General features: G+C 36.0%; 1 protein-coding gene across 1 annotated transcript in view; it reads right to left on the bottom strand.

The window, feature by feature from the left end:
• KCNH7 (potassium voltage-gated channel subfamily H member 7) overlaps positions 1-20,178 on the bottom strand; it is a 149,940-nt gene that overhangs the window by 104,636 nt on the left and 25,126 nt on the right. Inside the window, exon 4 of the mRNA XM_089915923.1 lies at positions 10,292-10,506. Coding sequence (XP_089772049.1) covers positions 10,292-10,506 — 215 coding nt within the window. The remainder of the gene's footprint in view (positions 1-10,291; positions 10,507-20,178) is intronic.

Genomic DNA, 20,178 nt, shown 5'->3' with positions numbered 1-20,178 from the left:
CACTGCAGAAATACAAAGGATCATGAGACATTACTACAAGCAACTCTATCCCAATAAAATGGACAACCTGGAAGAAATGGACAAATTCTTAGAAAATCACAACTTTCCAAGACTGAACCAGGAAGAAATAGAAAATATGAACAAACCAATCACAATCACTGAAATTGAGACTGTGATTAAAAATATTCCAACAAACAAAAGCCCAGGACCGGATGGCTTCACAGGTGAATTCTATCAAACATTTGGAGAAGAGTTAACACCTATCCTTCTCAAACTCTTCCAAAATATAGCAGAGGGAGGAACACTCCCAAACTCATTCTGCGAGGTCACCATCACCCTGATACCAAAACCAGACAAAGATGTCAACAAGAAAGAAAACTACAGGCCAATATCACTGATGAATATAGATGAATATAGATGCAAAAATCCTCAACAAAATATTAGCAAACAGAATCCAACAGCACATTGAAAGGAGCATATACCATGATCAAGTGGAGTTTACCCCAGGAATGAAAGGATTCTTCAATATATTCAAATCAATCAATGTGATAGACCATATCAACAAAATGAAGGATAAAAGCTTTCGACAAAATTGAACACCCATTTATGATAAAAATCCTCCAGAAAGTAGGCATAGAGGGTATTTACCTCAACATAATAAAGGCCATATATGACAAACCCACAGTCAACATCGTTCCTAATGGTGAAAAAGTGAAACCATTTCCTCTAAGATCAGGAACAAGACAAGGTTGTCCACTCTCACCACTATTAATCAATATAGTTTTGGAAGTTTTAGCCACAGCAATCAGAGACGAAAAAGAAATAAAAGGAATCCAAATTGGAAAAGAAGAAGTAAAGCTGTCACTGTTTGCAGATGACATGATACTATACACAGAGTACCCTAAAGATGCTACCAGAAAACTACTAGAGCTAATCAATGAATGTGGTAAAGTAGCAGGATACAAAATTAATGCACAGAAATCTCTTGCATTCCTATACACTAATGATGAAAAATCTGAAAGAGAAATTAAGGAAACACTCCCATTTACCATTGCAACAAAAAGAATAAATACCTAGGAATAAACCTACCTAAGGAGGCAAAAGACCTGTATGCAGAAAACTATAAGACACTAATGAAAGAAATTAAAGATGGTACAAAGAGATGGAGATATATACTATGTCTTGGATAGGATGAATCCACTTTGTGAAAATGACTATTGTACCCAAAGCAATCTACAGATTCAATGCAATCCCTATCAAACTACCAATGGCATTTTTCACAGAACTAGAACAGAAAATTTCACAGTTTGTATGGAAACACAAAAGACCCCGAATAGCCAAAGCAATCTGGTGAAAGAAAAACAGAGCTGGAGGAATCAGCTCCAGGACTTCTGACTATACTACAAAGCTACAGTAATCAAGACAGTATGGTACTGGCACAAAAACAGAAATACAGATCAATGGAACAGTATAGAAAGCCCAGAGATAAACCCACACACCTATGGTCACCTTATTTTTGATAAAGGAAGGAAGAATATACAATGGAGAAAAGACAGCCTCTTCAATAAGCGGTGCTGGGAAATCTGGACAACTACATGTAAAAGAATGAAATCAGAACACTCCCTAACACCATACACAAAAATAAACCAAAATGGATTAAAGACCTAAATGTAAGGCCAGACCTTATAAAACTCTGAGAGCAAAACATAGGCAGAACACTCTATGACATTAATCACAGCAGCAAGATCTTTTTTGACCCACCTCATAGACAAGTGGAAATAAAAACAAAAATAAAGAAATGGGACCTAATGAAACTCAAAAGCTTTTGCACAGCAAAGGAAACCATAAACAAGATGAAAAGACAACCCTCAGGTGTGGAGAAAAGGGAACACTCTTGCACTGCTGGTGGGAATGTGAATTGGTTCAGCCACTATGGAGAACAGTATGGAGGTTCCTTGAAAAACTACAAATAGAACTACCATATGATCCAGCAATCCCACTACTGGGCATATACCCTGAGAAAACCATAATTCAAAAAGAGTCATGTACCAAAATGTTCATTGCAGCTCTATTTACAATAGCCCGGAGATGGAAACAACCTAAGTGCCCAACATCAGATGAATGGATAAAGAAGATGTGGCACATATATACAATGGAATATTACTCAGCCATAAAAAGAAATGAAATTGAGCTATTTGTAATGAGGTGGATAGACCTAGAGTCTGTCATACAGAGTGAAGTAAGTCAGAAAGAGAAAGACAAATACCGTATGCTAACACATATATATGGAATTTAAGAGAAAAAAATGTCATGAAGAACCTAAGGGTAAGACAGGAATAAAGACACAGACCTACTAGAGAACGGACTTGAGGATATGGGGAGGGGGAAGGGTGAGCTGTGACAAAGCGAGAGAGAGGCATGGACATATATACACTAAAAAACGTAAGGTAGATAGCTAGTGGGAAGCAGCCGCATAGCACAGGGATATCAGCTCTGTGCTTTGTGACCGCCTGGAGGGGTGGTATAGGGAGGGTGGGAGGGAGGGAGACGCAAGAGGGAAGAGATATGGGAACATAAGTATATGTATAACTGATTCACTTTGTTATAAAGCAGAAACTAACACACCATTGTAAAGCAATTATACCCCAATAAAGATGTTAAAAAAAAAAAAAGACAACCCTCAGAATGCAAGTAAATATTTGCAAACGAAGCAACGGACAAAGGATTAATCTCCAAAATTTATAAGCAGCTCATGCAGCTCAATATCAAAAAAACAAACAACCCAATTCAAAAATGGGCAGAAGACCTAAATAAACATTTCTCCAAAGATATACAGATTGCCAACAAACACATGAAAGGATGCTCAACATCACTAATCATTAGAAATGCAAATCAGAACTACAGTGAGGTATCACCTCACGCCAGTCAGAATTGCCATCATCAAAAAATCTACAAATAATAAATGCTGGAGAAGGTGTGGAGAAAAGAGAACCCTCTTGCACTGTTGGTGGGAATGTAAATTGACATAGCTACTATGGAGAACAGTATGGAGGTTCCTTAAAAAACTAAAAATAGAACTACCATATGACCCAGCAATCTCACTGAGAAAACCATAATTCAAAAAGAGTCATGTACCACAATGTTCACTGAGCTCTATTTACAGTAGCCAGGACATGGAAGCAACCTAAGTGACCATCAACAGATAAATGGATAAAGAAGACGTAGCACATATATACAATGGAATATTAGCCATAAAAAGAAACGATATTGAGTTATTTGGAGTGAGATGGATGGACCTAGAGTCTGTCATACAGAGTGAAGTAAGTCAGAAATAGAAAAACACATACCGTATGCTAACACATATATGGAATCTAAAAAATAAAAAGTTTCTGAAGAACCTAGGGCAGGACAGGAATAAAGATGCAGACATAGAGAATGGACATGGGGAGGGGGAAAGGTAAGCTGGGATGAAGTGAGAGAGTGGCATGGACTTATATATACTACCAAATGTAAAATAGATAGCTAGTGGGGAGCACAGCTGCATAGCACAGGGAGATAAGCTGGGTGCTTTGTGATCACCTAGAGATGTGGGATAAGGAGGGTGGGAGGGAGACGCCAGAGGGAGGAGATATGAGGATAAATGTATATGTATAGCTGATTCACTTTGTTATAAAGCAGAAACTAACACATCATTGTAAAGAAATTATACTCCAATAAAGATGTTAAACAAAAAAAAAAGAAAAATGGGATATGAACTTAAACAAGAAATAATGCATCCTTAACGATGGTTTTATTCAGCTGCTTTCTGCAGAGTTTGAGGAGTTTTAGAGAAAATATACCACATTCTCTTCCTTATTTCTGTAGACTCACTTCTCTAATCAGTTACTAGTAAACATTTAGATTAGGATATTTTGCCATACAGCCAAATGTTACAGGTATTTCCCAACGCCATGCTAACTTCTGAGTAGAATTAGGGGACAGATAAGAAAACAAAACAGAATTAAAGAGGATGTACTTTAGAGATTAAGATCTTCACTCTTCGAGTCAGATGATCTCGGTCTGAAGCCCACTTTCACCATCTATTGTGTGACCTAGGTAAGTTGCTTCCTTCTTCCTAAACTTGATTCCTCTTCTATGAGCTAGAGATGATAATAATAGTACCAACTCATAGGAGTGTTATGTGGATTAAAATTGATAATCTGTTAAACCACTTAGCATAGAGCCTGGCACATAGTAAATGCTCAATCAGTGTCACCTATTATTAAATCTATCATAATTCTATTTTCACGCCAATAATATACTTAAATAAATCCCAGATAATGGGAATTTATTTTAGGTTTAAGGTTCTATGTACATTTCAAAATTATATGGCCTTTTAAACATTCAGAAATTTCTCTCTTGTGACCTAAGTCTCTTAGTGATTACTCCTGAAACTAATTATTTTGAGTATTCTCCTTAGTAAAGCTATAAGAAAACCATAGTTGTGGACTAGTAGTAATTCTTTTCTTCATCATATGTCTTTCTGATGACCACAATATGGGTTTCTATTAAGTTCACTAGACATTCCTTTTAAGTAGTAAAATAATAAGTTGTGGAACTATTTGCTCATAATTTGGCCAGTATTGTATATAAAGGAAACTCAAACTACCTTTAGTTTCATAATATGATCTTGTAGTACTTATTATATTAGCATTTGCAAATGCTATTATTATATGTTGCTGTAATATTTTTCTCCAAGTAGTTTATAACCCCTTGAGTACTGGTACTAGGTTTTATACTTCTGTGTCTCTAGAGCCTACCCAGCATATAATGTGCATTTAGTGTGTGTGTGTGTGTGTGATGCTGTTAGTCTGAATTCTTATCTTCATCTACACAATGGGCCACTGTTGTTTTGCTTTCTTTCCTTAGAGCCCTTCCTTCCCCGCTGCTTTTTTCTGGTGTGGTCCGCAGTCAAGGGCTATACTTCTTCCACCACAAGGCTGAGCACAGGACTCAGGTTGGCCAGTCAGAGTCCACTATCTCGGGAATTGATATGGACACTGGTGGAGAGAAAGCCTTTCCCATCAGATCACCAACTGTGAGTATTAGGTAAGACAGAAGAGTCTAAGGACCTTGCTTCCATCAGATGTAGCATGAAGTCAATACAGAAGAAAGCAAGGCTGAGAGGAGAGAATGTCATCAACTGTTCAAACAATGAATGTAGCTGTGGCCCAAAGCAGAACAGCCCCTGCACTTTTTGGTTATGTGACCCTATAAGCTGACCCTCCTCCTTTCATTTTTTGCTTAAAGTGGTTTCACTCAGGCTTCTATTACTTGCATTCTGTTACAGCACTGACTGATAGAGCCTTATGTGACTGGCCAATAAAGATTTGAAACCCACAATGCCATCTTCTTAAACCTTCTGACATTCTTATGCCTATCTAGGGAGAGTGATCTAGTACAAAATTTGTAAGAGCTGAATGTGACAACAAAATGATACATTTTATCCTAAAGCTCAGCATAACATCTGAACTAGAACTAGCCTCAGAAATAATGAAATGATATGAGAGTGTAAAAGTTTGGTTTACTTTTATTTAAAAGGGGGCAGATACAGCCAAGAATTTGATCCTTTACTGAGAAATGCAATCGCATGGTGAAAGCAGATCTTTGCTCTTCACCCACACATTTCTTCCAATTCATTGTTTTCTCTACATCACTCCACTGGAATTTGGTAGTAATTATCCAACCAAGGCCCCACTTCCCCAAAGTGGACCCTACTACACATTTGCCTGTACCAGGTGGATTGTAGTTAAGGAAGAAAAAACCCACATCCTCTGAGAGTTATTTTCTACTTCCTTCAATGAATAGAGAAGGTCAGATGGAATATGACATAAAGAGCTGATGCATGCAGAAGTTTGGCCTCTCAGACCAGCCACTAGAAGGAATCTTTGGACCTAAGACAACATCAAGAATGAGAATCTTGCTTGAGGGAAGAGTTTGGAAGGCAGGCATTTGCCTTGGGAATTTTTTACCCACAGATTTACTCTTGCTTAATTCTCTCCAACACCTTTGGTGGTGCATTTCTGAATCTTTTAAGATTCTTAGGTGCTGTGTCTTACGTTAGGCTCTAGTAATACAAACACCTCATGCTTCATTCATCCATTGGTATTCACAGTTTCCCAAATGTGCCCCACTCCAGATTCTAACATACAATCTCAGAAAATTCTCAAGTTTCAAAACTCATCTAAGAGTTTATATTTCCCAGTCACCACCCCAACCTCCCAATACAGGCAATGTTTCCTCTCCCAGCACTCTCTGCTCTCTGAGTTTACCTATAGTGTAATACTTCACACTGCATTACAATGCCTATGTACTGAACTTGTCTGTCTCCATCACTTCTTGAAGGCAGAGAATTTGCCTTTTAATATGAATTCCCGGAAACTAACACTGTACATACTAGCTCTCAATAAATGCTTGTTGAGTGAATAAAAAAATACACAGATGCACGAATGAATGAATAGATGAATGGATAGCAACATGGTCCCTGCTCAATCTAGCTGGGGAGGCAAACAACTAACTGGTTAATTAATAATTAGCCAAAGTACAATAGAGATAAGATCCAAATGGTGAGAGAGTATAACGAGTACAATAGAGATAAGATCCAAATGGTGAGAGAGTATAACGGTGAACAGAGATGAATTGTTTCTTTCATTTATGCCTTTTTTTTTCTTGATGTCTGCTCTATTGTTTGTGCTCAGAGGAGTGTTTAAAAATCCTTATTGAATGATTGATGAACAAAGCCCTGATATCTTTTGAAAAAAGGATTACCATACAAGTCCATCAAGGGAATAAAACATATTAGAACATTAGATAACGGAAATACTGCTGGCTGCCTACAGCAAATATGTTGAGAATATCTTGACAAGGAGGATTTCCACGTAGTCCTAACAAAGGTAATAGTAAAGTTTCTGAGTCACTACAAAATTATTTCTAGAGACTAGGAGGCAAGTGGTACTATATGTTGTGAATATGGGGATTCCAGAGATAGCTACAATCAGGAAACTTCACAAACACTAAATGAGAAAATAGCTATAGGCTCGCTCTGCTTTCAAGCGCTTAAAAAAATTTCCAGAGGCTACGTTTGCAGGAGGAATGTCTCAGTATTTGATCTCCACCTTGTTTGGTTTGACATGTTGACAACTGGAAGGTTTGCTACTAAGAGCTAAAGGGGGCCTAAAAAGAAGATAGAGCGAGCCTACATATCCCCTTCTTTCTAGTTTTCAGTCTCAATCTTTTTCCAGTCTCTCATCATTTCTGGCCAGAACCATAGCTACTTAAGTGTTCTGTCTCCAGAATCTCCTTCCTATCACTGTATCTTTTACATTGTTAAAAAAAAAGTGTTGTGGCCTCTCCCATTGCGGAGCACAGGCTCCGGATGCGCAGGCTCAGCGGCCATGGCTCACGGGCCCAGCCGCTCCACGGCATGTGGGATCTTCCCGGACCGGGGAACAAACCCGTGTCCCCTACATCGGCATGCGGACCCTCAACCACTGCGCCACCAGGGAAGCCCACCTTCAAAAGGTTTTTTGCCTGCTCCTCAACCTGGGGTAGTTCGGAAGCTGTGCGGAGGGGCACTCCATGATGATTTGGGTGAAGTATAAGAAACTGTAGGAAAACTATGGGGCTTTGTTGTGGGCCTCAGTGTCCCTCAGTGGTAAGTAACAGTTTTAAACATTTTTTTAAATGCTAAAACAAGTATTGTAATGTTATGGAGCTAAATATGAAAGTCACAGGGATTTTAAAGAGAAAGCATGAGACCTTAAAAGAATGCTCACCTTCTGATGGCAGCTGTTGCATTTTACTCAACCCCCCAAGGCACTTGAGGAGAAAGGTATTGAAGAACCATCTAGAGGGGAAAGTTCCAGCAGCTCCCCAATCTGTAACAAGCCCCTGCCCAGCCCAGCAACTCCCTGGCTCAAGAACCTACTTGTTAGGAGAAGGCACTAGGACTTTTGTGCCTCTACAACTTTGTTCTTGCTGTTTCCTCTACCTGGGATTCTCACCCCTTCCCTTGTCTGCTTGGTCAACTTCTCTTGCTTTCCTTCCTTCAGTAAACGTTCATGAACTCTACTCTCCCAGGTGTTTTACTAGGTCGTGGCAGGGTGTAGATAAAAGGATCCTGCAGCAATAGTGCAGAGGGCCAGGAGAAGTCATACAAGAACATTAATAAACAGAATAATGGTTGATGTTGCTTGCCATGTACATAGCACCTTGATGAACACTTTCCACACATCATTCTATTTAATTCTTATATCAACACTGAGAAATAAGTTTTGTCATCACTAAAACTTGCCTCAATGTCACAATAAATGACTTAGCCAGAATTAAAGCACAAGTGCATGCGACTCTGAGTTATGCTTTTAAACATCACTCACTACCCAGTTTGATAAGTAACCTTCTGGATCCATCTTAAATGTCCCATCTCATCTGTTTTTCTTCTCTGAAATTTCCTCCCTTAAAGTATAATTACTTTCCCTCGACCTGTGTTCCTGTATTCTTTAACACCATGATTTCATTAGCGCTATTTGTATAAATGTTTCCTCTCACCAGGCTCAGAAAGTCCCAGTAGAGGTGCCACCTCCGATCCATGTGTACATTCATCTCCTCCTGGCACAGTGGACCTGCTGAATGTGGCAGGATAAGGTAGGCCCTGTAGTGAACCAAGCTCATGAAAACTTTGCAAAGATCAAACTTGGCTGCCCACAGGCCTTAGGTATGTTTTGTTTGGCCTATAAAAGCATTTTGAATTAGTTTGCCAACTTTTAGAAATAAAGAGTTTATCTTAAATTCTGGATTTCTAGATTCTTTTTAAAATTGGAAGATTTGAAAACATTGGTCAAGCATTCTTGCATGACCACAGTTAGCTGGAGCTGAGTGGCAGCCATCTGCTCAGGAGGGACTCTGGGCTCTGTAAGTCCCTGTAGCCCCTACCATGCCTGCTGTGCTACCATGACTACTTTACTCACTTACGCTACTGGCAGGACCCTGACCCTAATGTCTGCAACCAGCCTACTGTTCAATTTCTAAAATCTCTTTCTATATATCCATATGATGATTATGGTCTACAAATAATATATTTTTTGAGTTAATTGCAAGTAAAATCCAAAGCTATCAAAACGGTGTCAATACAACACAAATAATAGTAGACTATTCATTTAACACTGTTGGGCCCAGTTTACTAAGTATAAGTTGAGAAAAACAAAATGCCAAGGGTAGAAAGCCTCATTACTACATAAATATCAAAATATATATTTGAGTATGGCATGTATAATCTCTCATCTCAAATAAATAGAGACTACTCAGGTCTATTTACAACTGACTCGTGGTCTTTACACAGCTATTTTAGCTCACATTTAAGACATTATTTACAAACTACTATAGTGTTGTTTGTAGTGATTACAATTACAAAAAACTATATTAATGTAAAATCTTAAATGCTTGGGATAGAGATTGGGGTCAAGTTTATCTTTATATTGTGACTGTTTATAAAAAGATTTGCTAAGCAAATATACTAGGTTAAATTGTTTGTAAAAAAACAAAAACTGTTTACTTGGCACAAATTTTAGACTCATGAATTCCCAACAATGTAAGTGCATTGTAAGCAAAAGCTGGGTACCGCTTAGGTTGGTATTTTGATATAATAAATACAAATCATTTTTCTCTATTCTTTAAAACAGGACTCTTGCTAGACAGTACCTTTTACCTTAGTTCAACTTGCAATATTTTTTAAAAAAAACAATAAAATATTGTTCCTGTGAAATATATTGTTTCACTCTGACTTTTCATCAACTCAGACATTTCTTTTCCCCAATTCCACTGACTTATACCTGACTCTACTTAGTAGTGTAAGTGCAAAAAGAGGGCCACAGTTAAGAGTAAATCCCAATTAGTTGCCTAAACCTTCGATAGACACATCCATTATATTAAAAAAAAACACATACTTTAATAATGCAAGAGTTGGCAGCAAAACAATAAATGCCCACACATGATGAATAGCTGGTTAACCACTTCTGCAACAAAAGGAACAAGAAAACCAAGCCAGCCCATTTTTGCTTAGTCTTGCAATAGATAAAATCATAGTCTGTAGTTTTATTTATCTATTACATTAGAGGGTCACCCAACTTCTGAGAAATTGGAGTGCAAATAAATGGCTTACCTCTCTTAATATTCATTCATAGGAAAAGGAATGAGTTTTATGGTGCAGAAAATAACTTTAAAAACAGTTAAAATTGATAGTAAAATCGTGTCCTACCTGGGTAACTTTCTCTGTCACATTGTGTGTTCGATCTTTAACTTTGGGTGCAATAATGGTTTTATCTGAAGAAGGAGGGGATGTGTTCTTTTTTTCAGTTTTGACATCTGAAAAATTCAGAGTGAGCTGTGGAATCTTGTTAATGGTGCTGTATTTGTTGAGGTTTGAATCCGACGTGGATCCCAGGAGGCTTGACTTGATATGATTAAAAGGCCCTAAAAAATTGGAAAGTATTTGTAAAAGCAATATCAGGAAAAATTAAGAAAGAGATGGTCTTGAATGACCTGTTAGTAATCCATGACCATTGTGACCCTGATTCAGATGTGACTAAATGCAGCTGGCTGATACCTGTTCACCATCTGACATATGGAGAGGCATGTGAGTATCCAAGGATAAGATGGTGCCCTAGGTGTGCACCCAGAGAGCAGATGACAGCTTTAGCTGTTAACTGGCTTCTTTCATTAAAGGTTGGAATAAAAGAACGAACTCTACTCCCTATTATTGGCTAAATTCTACTTTCAAAGTTTCTCAAGAATTTCTTTTTATATAATTTAAGAATTATTCAAGGAAGGACTTTTATAATTTAGGAATTATTCAAGGAAGGTTAAAATCATGTTGGCCATGAAACTTCTGAATGGCTGTCTAGCCTGCTCCAATTCGTATTACTCCCTTCCCTGTGCCATAACAAGTGACAAGCCAGTTGTGTTCTTCATATGCTTCTATTACCTGTATGAGATGCTTCCCAGAGATTCTGAGAGTTAAGTCCAGACAGGAATTTCAGGTAACAATGAGAAGGACAAATGTCATTTGTGTGTATGTGTGTGTGTGTGTGTGTGTGTGTGTGTGTGTGTGTGTGTGTGTGTGTTATGTGGACTATATTGAAGAATTTGGCTCCTATGTGGGATTTTTAAATCTTTCCTTTCTTTTCTTTTTTTCCCTTTTATTTAGATTTAAGGCTGACCACTTTTTGAGGGGGAAAAAAACATAGCAGAAGAATGCTTTGGCAAACATAACTTAAAATTGAAGTGACCATAGTTGGGTAAATAAGACTTGTCTGGGGTTGCCAGCACCTGGTTACATCTTTTTTTTTTTAAACCATGCTATACATTAGATACCCAGATCTTATTCCTGGAAATTTGGACTCTTGGACCAACGCTAGTCACGTCTCACATTCCCTTCTTACGAAGACAATTTGGCACTGTGCCAAGACCCTGGGCCCCTTAGTTGAGGATAAGTACACTGACCAGCTACATATTCTTTTGAGATGAACCTATTGTCTGTTGCTTATAGAGAGTCAAGAAATGCTCCAAAGAATTTCTTATACAATTGGTAATATTACTTATACCATTATGCAGCTCTTAAAAATTAGCATGAGGAAGACTTTTATAAAAATCCTGAGCCCACGAGTGCTATACAGCCATTAACTTTCTGCCTGGAGAGTGCTTGAAACATGCAAACTGCGTGAATGAACTTGCTAGTCAGCACATTTTGCCTTATGCTATTTTTACCCCCTGTTCAGAATGAAACTAACACATTTTGGAGATCAGAATGTGCTTTATGCACCAAGTGAGGTATAAACCCTTGAAAATTAAATTTATAGATAGTGTATTTTGGACCACAACTGTCAATCAACTCAGATCAAATATAATCCAAAAAAAAAAAATACCCACCATTTAGTTCATATTCACCCTGGAGGAAAATCAAACTATATTTGTTTATAAGAGTTTATACTGATATTTGGTTATAATAAAACATTGAAATAATTTTAAGAGATTTTTTAATCTATGTAGGAAACCCTGTATTCCTTGAGGTACATTTCTGTTCATTCTCTGAGTTTTATCTATGATGACGGCCAAGTCTGTCCATGTAAAAAATGTCACTAAGTTCTCTGGGCATTTATTTCCCAGTACGTTCTCATTTGAATATAGATTCTTACTCTCTTTTCTATTTATATGACAAGAAGAGAAATAAGAGCCCAAAGTTACCAAATTAATCTAGCTTTCAGATAGGTCTGTGAGAAACCCCATTCTTTGTAAAACTCTCCTATACACATCACTAATTTAGTTTTGTAACATATCCTAGATAGTGTTTCCTTTCTTGTATCATTCTATGGCTACATTCCCAGCCTATATCTTAATATTTAAATTTGTAAAATATTCTAGGACTTCAGATTTCTTAGATATTGTCTTTTTCCCAACTCTAATGTCATATTTTCACTGCTTAGGTGACTTTACTGCACACGGGGATATTGACATGAAATTATAAAACACTGAGCTCAGGTGTATAGTTAAATTGTATTTCAAACCCTTAAGCATACTTTTCACACTGCAACAGTACTTCACCCTAGAGGCATCTGTGGGGGAATTTTTGTTTGTTACAGTGATGGGAGGTGTCTATTCTCTCACCATGAAAAATTGACCCAGATGTCCCAACAGGCATTCATGTAGGTGAAAAGCCTATTTATAATGATCTAAGCCTTGAACTTGTTTCACATATTTTAATATACACTGAAACTTTCAGAGCTACAACTACCATATAGAATGAAGATTTTTACTTTTTTTTGTTCATAACTTTACCAAAAGTTGTTCACCATTTTGGAAAACCAAATCACTTGGAGATACACTACTTGTGTTATTTGAGTTGCCAATACAAAATTTTAGACTTCAGGTTACAGTCTGTGTTTGTAGCTGTCACATGCAAAACATATAAATGAAGATATCTGAATCTTTTTAAAACAATGTTGGAAGAAAATATTATTAAATTTGCAGACAATTATAGGAATCACGCCTCAAATCATTAACAAAATTTCTGCTAAAATATTTTATATTATTGATCTCCTATATATGTAAAATGATGTATGATACAACAAAAAGAAGCCTATGTTAATTTTTAGGTAAAAAATAAACACCTGGAATGATTTAAGAACTCCCTAGAGATCTGCCACAATGTCTCCATAATGTCTTTTTTATTGAAGTATAGTCAGTTTACAATACTAGATTAGTTTCAGGTATGCAACATAGTGATTCAATATTTTTATAAATTATACTCCATACTACAAAATAATGGCTCTATTTCCCTTTGCTGTACAATATATCCTTGTTGCTTATTTATTTTGTACAGAGTAGTTTGTATCGCTTAATCCCATACCCCTATCGTGCCCCTTCCCCCTTTCCTTCTGCCCACTGGTAACCACTAGTCTGTTCTTTATGTCTGTGTTCTCCATAATGTCTTGATTGCCATTTCTTCTTCTAATCCATCTTCTAGTTCCCACTGCTTCTGAAGGCGTATGGTCTGCAAGTTCTTTTTTAAGTATTGGAGGATAAATATACATCCTGATGTGTAGTGGGATTTCTTTCTCCTGTGCAATGCATTACTATTGCATTGCATGTTATCCCATAGGGAATCATTTTGACATTAAACTTCAAACCAAGGGCCAGTTCATTTTTGTGGACATCACACTTTCTCCCCAGTTGATTCTGGCTTTACTCATAATTTAATTTTGATTATTTACTATTTTAAAAATTTATATATAAATAAGTCCGATCTGTCATTATTTATTCCAATAGTGGTTTTTACTTGGTTATCCCTCAGTACTCCTGCTCTACCATTTTAGCCAGTACTTATGTGGACTGCTTTATCGTTTCTTTAATGTTCTTAAAAACCAAATTTTTTTCTTATTTCTGATTATCACATTATGCCTTCTAGTGTAGTTATATTTGAACATTAACATATTGAGAGAGATATTTTATTATAAACTACTTTCCTTTTAACTCCTCCTTTAAATTAAAGTTAAGGAATAATGTTGATCTTTTAGAAATAGGTTAAATCATCTCTGAACGTCATTTCAGGATAGTAAAATGAGTATAACAAAAAGTTGAAACGAGGGGACATTAGTCTGATAGGGCTGAGAAACCACTGGCCAATACACATCACACTAAGATTTGGCCTCAGAATATTACTTTATTGCAATCTGTGTTTTAGCTTCTCTTACTTACTAGTGGAAAACTTTCTAAACTGTTACTCTATTCTGTTTTTTTTAAAATGTTAAATCTAGACATTTAAAGAATTCAGCAGAACTTAAAATACTGCTTAAAATAATTCACGCATGCTTAGATAAGGCATTCAAAATCGATTTCATCTTGTATAATAAAAATCATTATGCTATTTTCCACTGATTTTGAAGCAGATGTTTATATGCTGGGGTCTGTTAGTGTCTGCAAGATAATCAGTGTCAGCTTAGGTTTCTCTGAAATCTGTCTAAATTCTAATCAAAATAATTTCCTACACTTTAATTAAGAAAGGTAGTAGTAATATCCTCATTTTACCAGTCGTAAGCCCGAGCAGACACAATAGGAGGCCAAAATGGAATAAGAATCAAGGACCAGAAATTAGAATGCAGGGTTTCCTATCTCCTAGGTCTATATTCAGAAAGGCCTTGGTTGAGGACTTAAAGGTGAAAGGCAGCCTCCCTGAATGTGATCATAAACAGATGGCATTTAAATTTCTAAAGAAAGAAAGGAAGATAACCTGAAAAACAAAGTAAATGAATTTAAAGAAAATAAATGGGCAGAAATAAAGGGAAATAGTAGATTCAATAGAAAAGAATGTAAAGCTCAAAAGTATTTAGGAGGACTTGATATTCTTCAAAGAAACATTTGCAGAATGGATGACCAGATTAAATTTTCTAATATACTAGTAGGAGATGGAAAACAGGTGACCAAGAAGACTAAACCAACAGCTGGATAAAGCTCTAATATATTACAAGTGTCTGAGTAAATATCAAATAAGCCAGGTTCTAGCTACAAAGAAATATACTGCATTTAAAGATCAAGCTAGAGGCTAAAGCAACATCTAGGAAGAATTTTAGATTAAACGTATTTAAAATTTTTATGATAAGGTTATTTCAATTTATCATGAGTTACAAGATGCTAAAGGAGACTATATTCTCCTTAAGATGGTGCTGGAAATATAGCTAAGGACATCTGATAAATTTTAAAAAATAATAATGCTATTTTAAAAAATAAATAAATAAAAAAAGATGATTGCTCTTGAGAGCCAAATGGGACAGGAGGGAAAGAAGCCAAAAAGATTAAGGTTGTTTTCAAATCATCAGGTCTTTATACAATATACCTTACAGCGTGAGTTTATTTGGCTAAAGTTTAATAAAACCTAAATTGCTGAAGTGGCTTAACATCAAAGAAAATGCTAATGCAGTGTTCATTAATTGGATTTTATAAAAGATCACTGTCAATAAGCATAAGGTAACCAGTTTAACATTAAAAAATATATAAGAATTAGTCACCAAATTATTTATACTCAATATCCATATTGTTTGTTTCAGTGCATAACATATACTTTATAGAAGAAAACTGTCATGACTGAAAATCAATTTGCAAATTCTTACAAGATCACAAATACTTGGTATAGCCAATGCAGCATATGAGATACAAGTTGTATCAGATCTGTTGATTTCCTTTGTGTGTCTGATAGGTTTTGTGGCTAGAGAAATCTTGGGGGTAGTTTTGTTTCTGACTCATATGCCAGATTCACAGACAAGTTGGAAACTGAACATATCATTGTCAGTGGGATACAGAGTTACTTGGGATAATGAAGAGGTGGATGCAATAGAAGGGTAAAATTATTTTAATGACTTACTTACTAAAAAGGGTAAGTGAGGTTAATTTTTATGATGACTTGGAAGGCAGAATAAACAGAAAAACCACTAGGATTAAGTTTGCCTCCCACATGTTAGAGAAATTGTTTAAAAAGTGATGCACACACTCACACACACATATAAATAGCATACGCAATTTATCTGAATTAACTTTTTCACTCTTTGATAATGGGTTACAATTTTGGAACTCTGAAGTCTTATTTTAAAGAGTCAGAGTGCTAAGGGAATTATTAAAGGAAAACAAAATTGATCTTAAGAAAGGAGGTAAAATGGAAATTATTCCATTTTAGCAGAAAAGCTTGAGTACCAATTTGCTGTTTTTATACTGTGATGTTACATCAAGAATAGAAGTAACCGGCTAGTATCTCTGTCCACTCAGGATAGATGGAGGGGAAAAAAAATTACATTTCAGCAAGAAGGATTTGAGTTAGCTCTTTGTATAATAGGCAGTAAAATAGATTTTCCAAGAAAGTTAAAGAATGGGATCCTCTAGAGATAAAGATGCTTCTACCACCTGTGCAAGAGATTTAGCCAATACTCTTGCCTGAGGGGAATAAACTGCAGTAGATGATACTGAAGACCTTCCAAGCGCATTTCTAAATCATTTATTTTATTTTGTTAAAGAAATTATTTTTGGTTGACTTAGATATTGAAAAAACTGTTATTATGTATTTGCATACAAAGAAGTGTTGAAATTTGTTTATTATTATTATTATTATTATTGTGTTACGCGGGCCTCTCACTGTTGTGAGAGGACGCGCAGGCTCAGCGGCCATGGCCCACGGGCCCAGCCGCTCCGCGGCATGTGGGATCCTCCCGGACTGGGGCACGAACCCGTGTCCCCTGCATCGGCAGGCGGACTCTCAACCACTGCGCCACCGGGGAAGCCCCTGTTTTTTATTTTTAAAAATTTTTATTTAAATGTGGTCTAGTAACAAGGTCACACAAATTTAAAAAGCACACTAATGCATTGTTCTATATCTAATTAGCATATTAACTGCTCTGTGAAAATCTCAAAGAGCCAGACACTTAAATATTTTTTAAAGTTTTCAAAATCAGAGCCTGAACACATAATAAGGACATTGGAGGGCGCATTTACATTAAATTTTTATTAAATTGCACGTTTTATCTAATTTAGGAGTTTAACTTTATAAATATTAATATGTGAAAACTTTCTGCAATGGGTTAGAATTTCCTAATCCCAAATTCTGACTTTTATGATTCAGTTTTATTCAAGGACTATTGCTATTAAAAAATGGAGGATTATGCCCATCGACAGACGAATGGATAGAGAAGATGTAGTATATATGTACAATGGAATATATTACTCAGCCATAAAAAGGAACAAAATTGGGTCATTTGTAGAGACGTGGATGGACCTAGAGACTGTCAAACAGAGTGAAGTAAGTCAGAAAGAGAAAAACAAATATCGTATATTAACGCATATATGTGGAATCTAGAAAAATCGTACAGATGAACCGGTTTGCAAGGCAGAAATAGAGACACAGATGTAGAGAACAAACGTACGGACACCAAGGGGGGAAAGTGGTGGGGGGTGGGTGGTGGTGGTGGGATGAGTTGGGAGATTGGGATTGACATGTATACACTAATATGTATAAAACAGATAACTAATAAGAACCTGCTGTTTAAAAATAAATAAATAAAATTCAAAAAAAAAAAAAAAATGGAGGATTGAGGAAAAAAGGGTTGGAGAGTAAATGGATTAGTTTGTAAGAAAAAAATGAAATTAATGTAGTTTGAATGACAACTATGTGAACTACTAGTTTGGAAGATTAGCAAGCTCAATTTTCTATTTATTGAGAAAAATTAGATTTATTTCTCACTGCATTTTAAGATCACTGGAAAATTAATGTCTAATAATTTATTGCTAATTGTTAAATGCTAAAGCCAGTCATATTTCACACAGACCAGTTGTCAAGAGCTGTCTGTATTCTGTTTCTTGAGGTTACGTTCTGAATCATATCAATTCAAATCACTACCCACAGCTGACACTAATTTGCTCCCTTTTAGAAATCTGAGTGGACAGGCCAAGGATAGAATAATCATGTATATGAAATTCCATCCTGCAATTGGAGGTCCTCTGCATAGACCCTTTTTGAAGAGCTGACAAAATAAAGTTAGGCTGGGGAGAAGCTGCCACGATTTCTCTTATTTTCAAATTACCCTGCACTGCTGACCAGAAAAGATCTTTAGCTTCTAGTGGTCTTAATTCATAATCATCGCCAGCTCTGAGTTAGTTAGGGAAGCACTTGAGAAATCAATATACAAAACTTCACAGTGATCGGAGTAGCAGTGACATACAGAAGAGGCCAAAACAGTGAATTCTAAGTAATGATGGTTACTGGTGGAGACGTGTCCATGCAACACACATGCACAAATGAGTCATTGTCATCATATGCACACCGACAGCAGCATGCATAGCCTATGTTAAAGGACTAAGCTCCAAAAGTTTTCAACTGGATGAAAATATAATATGTTATATTTTGTGATTATTTGCATCTACTATAATAGAGTAGAAAAACTGAAGTGAATTTCCAATTTTTAGTCAAATCCAAATTTATCCAGAGGTATTGCCCAGTTAAACATTATCCTACAGTAGCTGTAGGTCATGCTAGTGATTTCAGACTTATATAGGACACAATTAAAATGATTGAAATGTAATATAGAAAAATAGAAAATGACTATCATGCATATACAGTTTACTACTACAGTAAGCTTAAAACCATACCCCCTGCCATCCAGGAACGTGAAACTAGTTTTAAGGAAACAAAAGAGGAACAAGTGAAGTGATGCTGTCATGTAGCACTTTGCTTATTTTATTTATTCTTGTACTCAAAAAGGCTTTTTTCTTTTTGGCTGAAATAGGCTTATGTGCCTCTTTTATACCAGAATATATTTAGCTTAATATTTGCTTCTTTCCAAATTATTCAAATATTTAGGAAGTCTTCATTGTCAACCTAGGCTTATACTTCTTGCAGGAAAAAGGAGTTCATAGTCATATTGGTGGCACAGCTGAGAAAGTAACAATGTCTCCAGCAAAATCAAGCCATGATGTCTCCACCAGGCACCTGGGCTCACTAAGGGCAGCATGATGTTGCATTGAACACGGCATACAGCAGGCAAGTTAACATGCCGAGTAAAGGGGCAATCTAAGCATCAGACGATGAAATTTGAGTTCATACATTACCTTTAACATTGCGACCATTGTCTGTTTTGAGCACATAAGGAGAAAAAGAGAGAAATATAAAAAGAAGACTAAAATTATGTTATATGCACTGAATAACTTCCGTAACAACAATCAGAGAAAACAGGATGTAATGATTGAAAATTTATCTTTGAAATTAACATTTTGTACTATTCAACCAAGTAAGATGCATATGCTAAAAATATCTGCCATCATAAGCATCTGTGTTCAAATATGTGAAACATTTATCTCACTTAATTTAAATGGATTCCAAGATCCAGATTTTATAATTATGACTGTTTGGAGAAAGCCATACCCACATGCCTGCAATTGTGACAAAAACTTTCAAACCTGTCAGAAGTCAATTTTAGTGTTACTTCAGCCATCACTTACAAGGAAAAACTACACAGCATTTTGCATGTTAAGTAACGTTTTTCATATTTAACCTAGTGTGTTAATAGAAAAATGCTTCTAAGACAATGGTTTACTTTAATAAACCAACTTGCATTATTAATCACAATTTTATGAACCATTCTTCCCACAAGTGTTCTTCAATGTACATTTTGAAAATACCAAATAGTACTCAAAGAGCCATTCTTAGGCAAATATAATTATAAGAAATCAGTGAAAGATTTGACTATTTAAAGGTAATGTGAGCTTTAAAAATTTATGTTTTCCACAATGCACTCAGTGTAATACCTAGAAAATTTAGGAAATTTGGTTATATTATAATGGATTTGCTGTCAAATCTCAGAATGGAGTGTTTTCAGATTTATTCTGAGATTAGCATTCTGACTCTTTGTTGCATATATGCTACTAAAAAAATATTCATTACTAGTTTTGAAACAAACAAGCTTAATGTAAATGAAGTCATGTTAAAATCATTCAAATATATCCAAAATTTGAAAAATCTGTTCCACATTTGTTGACATTTATGCTAATGCTGTTCATATTTAAAATCTTGGGATATATAATAATTGTTTCAAATCTTACAATTGAAGCAATTTC

The sequence above is a fragment of the Delphinapterus leucas genome, chromosome 8 (assembly GCF_059928025.1).
Source record: "Delphinapterus leucas isolate spDelLeu-1000000601 "Yukka" chromosome 8, BTC_Dleu_Yukka2, whole genome shotgun sequence".
Lineage (NCBI taxonomy): Eukaryota > Metazoa > Chordata > Mammalia > Artiodactyla > Monodontidae > Delphinapterus > Delphinapterus leucas.
The sequence above is the reverse complement of the archived record's forward strand: the minus strand, read 5'-3'. Positions and strand labels throughout refer to the sequence as shown.